Source organism: Copidosoma floridanum, unplaced genomic scaffold, assembly GCF_036245765.1.
Source record: "Copidosoma floridanum isolate Cflo_tuat_1 unplaced genomic scaffold, Cflo_Japanese_pri ptg000006l, whole genome shotgun sequence".
NCBI classification, from domain to species: domain Eukaryota; kingdom Metazoa; phylum Arthropoda; class Insecta; order Hymenoptera; family Encyrtidae; genus Copidosoma; species Copidosoma floridanum.
Window position 1 is genome coordinate 21832609 of NW_028321883.1, and position 11878 is coordinate 21844486.

Sequence of the window (11878 nt, forward strand, 5' to 3'; positions counted from 1 at the left end):
TTTTATAATCGGAATGAGAGCATTTATGTATTGTTAATGACGTAATTGTTAAGTGTTATGGACTATATCAAATAATCATTGGTTTGAAATTTATTTGAAAATTTTCGTCACCACTGAATCGCGGGTTTTCTTTAATTTGTGTTCCTCAATTTGCTTAAATTACTGATATGATAAAAAAAAATGTTTAAAATGACAACTGATTTTTTTCATTGATATCGTTCCCGTTCACTCATGTTATTTTGAAATTAAATAAAAACGTCGTTTGTGGAGCTAACAAAAAAAATAGTTATCACGTATGTAACTATTTTGTGGAAATTTGAAAAAATACTTTCCATAATGAATCCAACCCACTCAATAAGTTGAATTAATGAAGAAATGATACTCAGTTGAGATTTAACTGCCAATCTCAAGTCTAGCTAAACTACAACTTTATTACAAATAATCCAGCTTCACATAACAAACAGAAATATTTGCAATAGTTGGATACATTTATTTTAAATAAATTCATTAGTCTAATAGGGATACAAAACTTGTGTTCCATTAAAATAACTGAGAACTACTTTTTATTTGAGTTAAGAAGATAGAATTCTCTTTTTAGTGTTGTGTCTGTCTTCGTAAGAAATGTCGTCGACAAACGAAAGCCTATTAGTACCTATTCCTGTGGCATCTTGCTACTTCCCATTGACCCAACTTATTAGAATTGTTTTATCTTGGCTTCGCTCAAATGGGCTCATTTTTTAAAGATGAAAGAAAATTATACTCGCGCACAAATTATCATAGTTACTCATGTCTAGTTCGAACCCTTTTGCACTAATGGTTTAATGAATGGTGTGTCCGCCACTTAAAAATTTTTTTTTGTTTTTATTGATTAATTTGAACTTTGTGATAGTAATTATGAGATACATTGTGTTCGTAGTAGACAAAACAAATTTATTTTGAAACGTGTCAAAAAATATTCAAAAATTCAATATCTGAAATAAAACCAATTATTTGGAGGTATAATAAGCATACACGCTTGTACATTACCTTGATTTGTTAAAATTATAAGTATACGGACTACTATCATATATTATTTTATATTTGTTTAAATTTTTTAATGTATGTAATTTTACGGATTCGTTATAATTAGATTCGTCGGAGTAAGGAAAAAACTAATCCTGTACTAGTTTCTGTTGGTTTTTATAGTTAAAATACATACAGTCACCATATGTGAATTAATAATTAAATTGTCTTCTTAAGAATAACAAAATGTATAGTCTTCTTTTAAAATTACCTTACATTTGGCATGAAAGTTTAATATCTCATTATACCGTACGCGTCTTTATCGAAAAGTCAATAAAACGTTACATGAACCTGTATTTAGTATTGACACATACATAAATTATGTAAGATATACGATTTTACAATATCTCTTGGCTTCCTTGAGGTATTTGCTAACATTGGCCATCATCCACGGTCAAAGATTTAATTTAATATTTTATCGTATCTTTGTGACATTTTTGATCCAGTCGAGGTGCACATCGATTCTGGTGTACAGGCTGGGGTAGAAAGGGTCCGAGCATTCTTCCCCCGCTGATATAATTCCGGCGAGCTGTCCCCTCAGCACAGCGGGTCCACCCGAATCCCCGATGCAGCTGTCACTGTATCCCCTGCCGGCGCAGAATACGCTTTCGTCGACGGTACGGCCCCTGAGATTGTCGTAGCGACTCCGGCACTCCGTTTTGTTTACCACCGGAACGTACGCTTCTCTCAAGTGCATGGACGGATCCGTGTCGTGGGTCTAAAAGCCATTTTAATGTATATCCTGTTGTATAAATTTTATGGTTGGTTTTTTTTTCTATTTTTTTTTATTTTTTTTTTCAATGATTGGTCGTTTGACGTACTTCTAGTTGCCCGTATCCGGATATTTTTACGACATCGGGAAAACTTGGATTATTTTTTGACAACTCCACAGCTTTTTGCGTTTTGCCGAACCGAAGACACGTCTTCAACTGAAACAATCGGATATAAATTAGTGCAATTTGATTTTTTTATATGATTTGTTTACTTTGTCTCATATAGTGTGAAGACTGACTTTTATTAAACCAATGTCGTGTGCTAAAGTTATATTATTGTAACCGGGATGCTGGATGGTCTTTTCGATAATTCTCGAATTAGCCTCGCCCGTAATCGTCGAGCCGGTCTTCACATTGAATGTTTTTAAATCATCACTGTAAAGGAAAAACAAATTTTGATGAATTTTAATTTCTTCAGCCCCTACAAGAACAGATATTTTGTCACTCATTTATAATTCACTGTGCTGTAGAAACTGATTTTAAAAATGAATATTGACAAGTTTTTGCATAATCATAAGGGTATGTTAACTTACAGTAAACAATGAGCTGCCGTTAGCAGCCAGCAACTGTCGATAATTGTTGCCCCGCAAAACAATTCACCGTCAGTCTTTCTCACAAGTTGGGCCTAATTTTTACAACGCAACATGAATTTTAATAAAGTATTGTTAATAGAAGTGATAAAAATAATTTGACGATATTGAATTTTCTTACTTGGTACGGCACTGTGGAAATTTCAGTAGGAAAGCCTCTAGAAATGGGACCAATCATTCTTTTTTTGACTAAAAATGTTTCAGTTAATCAAATTTCTTTTCACGATATTTCTTTTTTGTTCCAAAATTGCTAGTATGTAAAAATAATATAACTACAGATCATTTTCAAAAATAAAACAGTACTTACTAGACCGTTGGCCCGAGCTAAACGATATTAGGAAAATCAGATACAGAAACTTCATTTTAAATTACAGAAACTATAAAAATGATGTATTCAGCAATCAAACAACTGTGTACTTCACAGCTGCCAGAAGCTTTTTGATTCGAAAATTATATCGAATGTCTCATCAAATTTCTTATCTCATCCATTATAATCACGCCGCTGTATACGTCTAATTATGTTAGCCAAATTTTCTAAATAAGTTAAAAATTATTCTTTCATCAACAAAATCTTAATAATAATAATAATAATAATAATAATAATAATAATAATAATAATAATAATAATGCTTTTTAATAACGTTTTTCAAAAGCATGAACTTTGTAAATTATTATTCTTCACATAAAATTGGAGCATCATTCATAATTCATGAAGAATTATTAAATGATTTTCCAACTTTTCTATTAGGGTAAAAAAAAAAGTTTTAACTCCTGATGAGCCGAAAATCAGTGGGTGTACATATAAATCGGTTCGACAGTCCAACTAGAGGTAAAGGCAAATATTACACACCGCGATGCTCTGTGTGTTTGTCTTTCGAAATTCAAGCCCACTGATGTAATAGTTAACTTGTTACCCAATTTTTATTTTAAATCGCCAGAAATTGGAAAATAAAAAGTGATGCAGTATAGACGAGGAATGATAAGTATAGATTAGATTTTATTAAATGCATTTTATTTAAAGATGTTTTTATCAGTCGTGTGATACACACGTGGCAAGTTGATTTATGACGACGAAGAATAAGTGTACGAATTAAGTTGTCCTGACATTAAATATAATCATTAAAATTATGAAAATATATTTATTTTAAACAATCATCTTCCCCGAACATTCAACACTGATAAAATACAGAAACAATTGCTTGGCCTAAATTCTACGTATATTAAAAGAGGAGATAATCGCTGAGCTCCAATTCGACACTCATCAAGCGATTATTTATCTTTCGACCAGCCCCAATTCAACAGTGGCCTAAAAATTTAAGATAAAAAAATGCTTGGTAATTATATTTAGCTTAATTCATGCACCATCCAAACTTTTTTTTATAGGTCGGTTGATTTGCTAATCGACGAGGGACGGTGATATCTGATGTGCTGGAAAGTGCGAAAACTGTGAATACGTATACAACACGGGCTGATGTGCGGCTCACTTCAGGGATGGAAATTTTCAGTCGGTCAGGGGAAAAACTTTGAAAAATCCTAAAATTAGCAAATTTGTCTTCATACATGCTATAGGTACGTACCACCAAAAGAGCCGTCAGTCGGCAGAAAGTTTCAGTAGCTGGAAGGTAGAAGCGAGAAAGGTATGTTACAACATTTTTGTTTTTTGTTTTTTTTTTTTCTTCAAAACAATAGACTTTTAAGAAGAAAGTATTTCTGTGACGCTTGAATCACACGGAATAAGACTGGTCGAGAAGAACTTTGATTTGAGTCTACAAGAGCGAAGGAGAGTTTAGTTTTGCTCGTCCCTCTCTCTTGTTATCACGGACTCAATCGTATTCCGCCGTACCCACTTTATTGGATATTATTTTAACTTTGTGCGGAAACTTTCTTCTAAAAAATGCATTTATTTCAAGTTCTTAGATACCTAATTTCACCGTCACAAAAAATGGTGTGTCCCAAAACGTAAAACCTAGGGGCAAAACAACATTTTTTCACATGGTTGTGCCATGCCTTTCTCGCACTTACCGCATCCAGCTACTGGAATTCAGGATAGGAATGGCTGTGTAGCTCAAGTTGAAGCCAATAAAAATCATTCGATTCAATAATGACCGAAAGTTACTGGAGTAAATGATGATGTTTGGTATTTTTTTTCATTAATTTAGAAAATACGATAGGCTAACTTACTATTAGACGTACATAGAGGTGGTGCCGTTTTCTATTCAAACGGGCACGTGACTCGATCCTGTCGCTTTATAAAGACCAATGTGAACCTGAACCGATTTTCACGATTCTCTAACACTTATACATAAAAAATTGGGTACATTAGGTGATTAGTAAGAACAAGCTACTGTTACTTATTTCGATTCGGTTGAAAAGAATAACGCAGTTGTGGTAGCCTCAAGATAATCGAGTAGATGATGATCTCGTTTGACGGCTGAAAAATCGGTAATTAACTTTTTTTTTTTTTTTAATAGGCACTAATCACCGAATACACCCACGAGGTACATTACAGCAGGTCAATGCTTTTAAAATAATAAAGTTTTATTAATACCGATCAGAACGCAGAGACATTGAACAGTATATCAGAACTGGGAATGTAGGGAATGATTTTACACGAGATCTTGCGAAAAAATCGAATCCAAATATTTTTTTCAACGAATTTCAGATTACCACCTGGACAACGTTTCAAAAACATTGGAAAAAAATTTGTTCACACAACAATCCATCATAGTCAAATTGAGTTGCAACAAAGTTCTTATTTTTTATTCAAAACTTACCTCTACGTATACACTCTCTACCTATATACTCCTCTACCTACTCTACCTCTACCTATATACTCTACCTCTACACTATACTTTCGCTTTAGTTTGCTTGTAAATATTGGTTTAGAGATTGGGCTAATAGACGCAGCGATTTTCATTTAAATGTATATGTTGTGCAAGTGTAAAAATACCACGTGATTGGCTGTGAGATATACTGGTAGATGTATTTTATCTAAATTATCCACAGTGAACTGTTTTCGAAGTAAAAATATTCATTTATTGCTAAATTTATCAGAAAAGTAAAAAAAACTTCATATCAACTTACTTTTCATTACTTATAAATAATTAAATGATACAACTGGTGCACATTTTGTTTTTATTTGAACGCTTTTAGCTGATATTTACTTTGATGTCATGCCTGAACTGAAAAAAAAAAAAAAAAAAAAAAAAAAAAAAAAGTTAAACACTGATTCGACACGAAGTTTCATATACATGTGGTGCATACACGTAACTCTAAAATATGAGAGGTCGAAAGATAAGTTTGATGTCCTAAAATAAAAATTAGAAAAAAAGAAAAATAATAATTTTGAAAGCTCTCATACCGAGCGTGGTAACCAATTACATCCTTTTAGATGTATATATAAGCCTTGCCCAATGAGCTACTGCAACCCCATTGCACCGTGACTTACAAGCTCACCGCGTAATCCTGCAATTCATTAACTCAAATTAATTTGCCTCTCGTGTTATACGTATAGTTGCGGGTTTTAGTGTTACAATTGCAAGATAGCCGTGGAGTGAAGGAGCTTGGGATTCAATATTTGAATTCCTCGGCTGTATACTTTCCAGGACCGCTCGTACCTCGGGCAAAACTCGCGCCCCGACGATAAACAATGACGCATCGATGGTCGGCAAACGTTGGCCCCTCAACCGCATTGTCGACGAGACTCACGCTACGCGGCGCCAACGTCTTTGAGCTCGAGGCCTCGACTCCCGGCTCGTATACAGCAGAGATGGTATACAGCCTCATTCCGCAGGTGGTGCTGAAATGACGAAGACGACGCACGGGATGAAGAGGCCGGACGGAGGCACGTGTAGGCGCATTAGACGCAACCACCGAGGGGTAGGGGGAATGCCTTAGTGGTGTAGCCGAGTGGAACAGGGAAGAATGAGTATACGTGTCCACGTAACGCGCAAAGTCAGGTGAGAGAGAGAGAGAGAGAGAGGTGCAGCGGCAGGTTGGTCTGGCTATTGATTTCAAGGGCTTTCTCGGTGGCCCCATCCCCCTCTTCTTATACCTTCTCAGCCGGCACAACTCGGCAGGTCAGCGCCGGAGGGCAACTTCCTCTCCCTCGCCTTACATTTATACCTACGAGAGAGCAAAGCTTATTCGCTTGTTTCCGAGATTGTACCGTTTGGCGCTCGATCTCTCGGGAGTGTCCTTGTCAAACATGGGGTTTTTTTTTTTTTTATTGTTTTTATCGTTGTACGGACAAACGACGGCAAACCCAAGGGCCATTGAAACGCAACGAATAGTCGGATTGCATTATTTAGAGCTCTCCCGATCCCGAGAGGTCCAACGAGATGTTATATACACGCGAGTAGGATGGGTTTCAGCAGGGTCCCCTACCGAATAAATCCATGACCCTTTGAGGTACGTATCACTATGCGCCTTTTATTTCCTTCCAGAGTTGGATCAGACTTTTTTTTTTTTTTTTCTGACTCTCTTTTTTGCACGACCCAGCGCTGCTGTATAACACAGCCGGCCTGGCAGAGCTTGGGGGGGTCGCGCGCACGCCAAGTGTCGATTATTGCGCCTACGTGGCATAGAAAATTAGCCTTGATGCCTGCCCCCTTCCCAGTCCCCGTTTGGTTTCGATTTCGCTACAACAGAAGCTGCGAGCAGTGGAACGGGTAAAGGCTCGATCGGCCGGTCCGACCACACGCTGACTTGTTCTACTTGTTTGCAGTACCCCTTGCTGTCGGAGGCAAGGTATATACTTGCTCTTTCGAGCTGCTTATGATAGGTAATGTGATGAAATGCTGTTGATGTTGTTCGGGTCGCCTCACGTTTTATTTTAGTTACTGCTTGATTGTGCTTCAACTCATATGAACCGAATCAACATCTCGTTTTGTTTGTTTCAGTTGAACGGTTAATTTTTTTTTTTTTTTTTTTTTTTTCAAAAAGTTTTAATTCATCACAGAGTTTGATGTCGTCGGTTTCCAATCGTTTCCCATTCATAGGTGCTGCTGAGTTTAAAAAAAATTTTGCCCATTGTATTTTTTAATTTCATTTGACCAAGCAAACGGGATGTTATTCTAGTACCATAATGTACTAGAATGACGAATTAACCCTCCGATTCGTTTGAAAAGTCAACCCTTGGAGGGAAAACCCAACCTGCCAACTGTTTACAATAGACGCATTTTAGATTCACCTGCATCCCAGAGCAAGTCAACGAAAAAACAAGATTTTTCCAGACCATTCACGCTCCCCTTGGGTCTCCTCGCCCAACTTCTTCTCACACAGCACCCGAAATTCAAAATCCAAGCATCGCGTCGGAGATCCCGCTCCCACGGTCAACACTATTAAAGAAAAAACTCAGCCTAGGAAAAGAAAAAAAAAAAAAATCCTAACGACCATTCTCATTAGTCGGGGGGTGGAAACGGGTGGCCGAGGTATACATCCGCGAAGTCGCGGAAGGAGGAAAGAAAAAAACAAAAAAAAGAAGAAGAAGCTCCTGCTTGGATCGTTACACCATCAGCCGGCCTGTGCTTCGCGTCCTCTCAAAAAAAAACGCTAAACCTGCGATGCTCCAGAGAGCCCAAAGAACTACACGGTAATGCGAGAAGAGCCAGAAGGGGGGTGGGGGAGGAGGCCGAAAGTGTGCCGCACTCGGAAGCAGAGGAAAAATCACACGGAGACGCAGCGGTAGCTCTCCCAGACGAGTACACGTACATACGCGCCGTGTACGTGTGCGCGGGGTCGCTCGGCGAGGGGCGTCTCCCACCCCCCTCCCCCTTTGGTGCAGCAGCGCCACACCGGAGATACCCACTTGCTCCCACCCTATAGCGGGCGCTTCTGCAGAGTCGGAGACGGGAGGTGGCCCGACAACGCAGACGGACGAGCAAGGAGCCACGCGCAGGCGCCCTCGGTCCTCCCCCAGGTGCTAACGACGGCAGTGTACGTAGTGCCAAGGACCGCTCGGCCGTCCTGAGCAGCCGCAGAGCGGCCGAGAGTCAACGAAGAAGAGGCCTCGCCGGGGAGCCCCGACGCCGAGTGTCTGGTGCGTGCGCGTTGACCTGGTGTCCGGTTGTAACCGCGTGTGCCCGGACGAGAGAGAGAGGTACCCCCTCCACCCCCCCAGATGCCTGCATCGCTCGGAAGAGGTGAGTGTTTTTTTTTTTTTATCTCCGGCGAGTGCGTGTAGAGCCCTTCCGTGCCACCCTTCCCCAGCTTACGCCCAAGTGAGCTGCCAGCTCGGGGTAAGCGTTTACTGTTCGCACGCGTCAAAGAGCGGACGCTTTTTTTTTTTTTATTTATTTTTTTTTTCGTGCAAATTTTTCGGTTGACGCGCGCCAGTGCAGGGTCGATCAGTAGAGCGAGCACACACGCGCGTATACGTATACATACATGTATGTACAAGATCTCGTGCTTTTTCTGCGGTGCGCGACTCCGCAATTTTCCTCTCTTGCGTTATCGAGCGTTACTCGCTCGTCGGGTCATGTATAGGGGTTTGGTCGCGAGAGCGGAGAACTCGAACCTTAAATTTGATCCCAAAAAAAGTTCAGGCGCACTCGTGCATAGGGATATCAAAACTCGTATAAAACAGCCCTGCGGAGCAGTGCCATTCAGATGACAGGGATGATGATGATGATGCGGAGGCTGCGTCAAAAGAGGGGTGGCTCGGGGCGCTACAGCTGAACCGCTGTGCTGGTATACGTTATATATACCTGTGTACGATTCGCGATATTGACCGCGCGCGCTCTGCAGGAATAAAAATAGAAGGAAAAAAAAAAATCATTCATTCCGTCCTACGCGAGGTGTATGGCTTGCGACTCTCTTGGCCGATTTATATGTTTGTCTGTATGCGACTTGGAAAAATACTGTTTTTTTTTTTTTTTTTTTTTTTTTTAATGCGATCTGCCCATCAGCTTACTCGCAGCTTTGAAATATAACAGGCGTCCCATACGTCATAGGTAAAGTACAGGTATTTTATAATAGAGTCGGGGAGGTGGGGAAGTTGCCGATGGGAGCAATGAAGCGCTGGGCGCGCACACGGGGGTATGGCTTGTGTGCGGAGGGAAACGATGTCGCGATGGTTTTTGGCGAAAGATAAAACGAGGTTGTCCATGTGTATACACTTTTTTTTTTTTTTTTTTTTTTCAGGTTGCATTTGCGCCCTTTGCTCTACTAGGGGTGAGATTGCATCGTTGTACCATTTGATGAGAATTTTTTTTTTTTTTTAATTTTTGTTGCTTCGGAATTTTATTTGTGATTATAAAACAATTTATCAAAAATAATTGTACTGTACAAATGTTTACAAATTTTGTATGCAACACTTTGCTGAAATACTACAATTATTTACTCTAAGTAAAAAAAGGAAAAAAACTTTTCCCCCATTGTTTTTCGTCTTTTTTTTTTGCAATTCGCAGTGTTTCGTTACGTTTTTTTTTTTTTTTTTTTTTTTTTAACTATATTCTAATAAGACTCACAACAAATAAGTCTGGAAATTGTTTCTACTCTACAATTAGTGGGTATATTTTGCGTTTCTAAAAATAGAGGACCCTTATGTGGAACAGTCATTTCTGAAAGTGAAGGAAACCTCAACAATAACGAAAAGTCAAAATTCAGTGCAAAAATAAAAATGATATTTATTGAAACAACAGTCTCGTTTTACTTAATTGTGCTCTCGATAAGTAACGATCATCCTCCACGTCCGTGGACGCGTACAAAAGCACTCGCGTTGCTTTTAACAACACCACTTTAGTTACGCAAAAATAATTAAAAAAAAAAAAAAAGACTCTATAAAGGTTTACAGTAGTAATCTACTTAGAGAGTTTGTGAATAACGTGTTACTGGTAAACATTGTTTCCGAGCTTTTTTCGAGGCCTATACTGTTTCCATGTGCTCGTTTTGTCAATCCCTACAGTTGTTGAAATATATACTTGAAAGATTCATGGAATTCCCATGAATTTTTCATTAAAAACCCATGGGTTAAAAAACTTTTTATGTCACAGAACTTATTGTTGAATTCTCTTTTTGCGGCCCTAAAAAAAGGGGGTTACACACTTGATTTGTCCGGCACCGGTGAAAAGTCGCGGAAAAAATGTCCTTCGAAATTCTGATAACCCTCAAAAGGGACCACTTTTTAAAAGGATAGCTGATACATTTTAAAGAGCCAGCTGAACGCCGAAGAGCATGAAAAGTGGGACAAAGATTGTGTTTACAGGACGGAGAGAGAGAGAGAGAGAAAGAGTCGGAAGCGCATAGGGTAGGAGTGACGCAATAACGGACGATGCGGTCATTAATGCCGGGACGGACGGAGGATCATGTCCGAGTGGTACTGGCACGCGGAAAACACCTCTCTGGCATCGGTAACGCACTGCTCTGGTATATGACACAGGGTATACCCACGTATCCACAGTGCGTGGTTGTGTGTGTGCGCGTGCATTAGTTGGCTCTCAAATAGGTCAGGGAGCATGGGTCGCATTCGAAATCCCGGAATGCGAGTTTTTGCTGGTGCCCTGTCGCGTCGTTACTACCACGCGAGTCTACATACGCATACACCCGAATTTGGCATGACAGAGCTGCTCTGATGGGTATTTACTCATTTTCAATGAAATTAGAATCCACTGCAAATACATCCTCTTCATGGTTAAGTGAATGTCGATCCGTGAGATTATCCAATCAATGGCACGAGATAAGTATAAGCCTAGAATACTCCAACGAAAAAGTCGACATGTTAATTTTAAAAAGAAAAATAGACCTATATAGGGTGGTTAAATCCAACATTGATTGTGAACCATGGGAATACGAATTAACGAATAATCTTCTTTTGATCGGGCAAAGTCTTGAAACAAGAGGGGGATAGTAGAAGAAGCAACACATATTATTAGTTGAAAAAAAAATCTGATTTACTGTAGTTTAAAGTTTAAACCTACGACAGGGGCATTACCATTATTTTGGCGGTTTTTTTGAACCCTCATAGCTCTCCACTTTGTCCACCAGACAGCGCCAGTAGTTGCTCGTTACGCGGAAGCTGCAAGCTCCTGGTGGTGTAGGTATATACACGCGCGAGGGTGTGAAAGCTCGTCTGTGTACACTGACGTCACTGCGGTCGTTCAACGGGGGATGGGGGGGGGGTCCGAAATCGCGAGGGGGTCGAGAGAGGAGAGTGGGTATAGGCCGAGGAAGGGTGGGCGGGTGGATGAGGAGGTGCATTACAGTACTCGCTGTGGGAGGGAGAGCCGATGCAGCCTCGCTTGGGCGCGGGGTATATGGTCCTAGTTTTTTCTTCCTTCTTTCCTACTCGCGGCCGCCCGCGAGACTGTGATACGATGACAAGAAAAAAAAGAAAAAAAAAGGGAGAAACTGCTGCAGGCGCTACTGCAACGTGCCTTTTGTGCAGGCATCAGCGTAGTGCCGGGGAGGCCATGAAAACTGTCTCTCTAGGTCACGCTGGGGTTGCTCTTCTGA

General features: G+C 39.9%; 1 protein-coding gene across 1 annotated transcript; it reads right to left on the bottom strand.

Moving 5' to 3' along the window:
- Nucleotides 1-1477: 1477 nt before the first annotated feature.
- LOC149375588 (trypsin-like) lies at nt 1478-6211 on the bottom strand. Its single transcript, XM_089598789.1, has 4 exons — nt 6024-6211; nt 2075-2210; nt 1884-1991; nt 1478-1780 (listed from the first exon to the last, which is right to left on the bottom strand). The coding sequence occupies exons 1-4, from the start codon at nt 6209-6211 to the stop codon at nt 1478-1480; spliced, it is 735 nt and encodes a 244-aa protein (XP_089454915.1).
- Nucleotides 6212-11878: the final 5667 nt, after the last annotated feature.

Excerpts from the sequence above, each read along its gene's own strand:
- LOC149375588 (XM_089598789.1), bottom strand. The coding sequence starts at position 6,211 with ATGAGGCTGTATACCATCTCTGCTGTATACGAGCCGGGAGTCGAGGCC. Across the intron at positions 2,211-6,023 it reads GGTACGAGCGGTCCTGGAAA|TGATGATTTAAAAACATTCA; the intron begins GTATACAGCCGA and ends TTTCCTTTACAG. Across the intron at positions 1,781-1,883 it reads CCGGATACGGGCAACTAGAA|ACCCACGACACGGATCCGTC; the intron begins GTACGTCAAACG and ends AATGGCTTTTAG.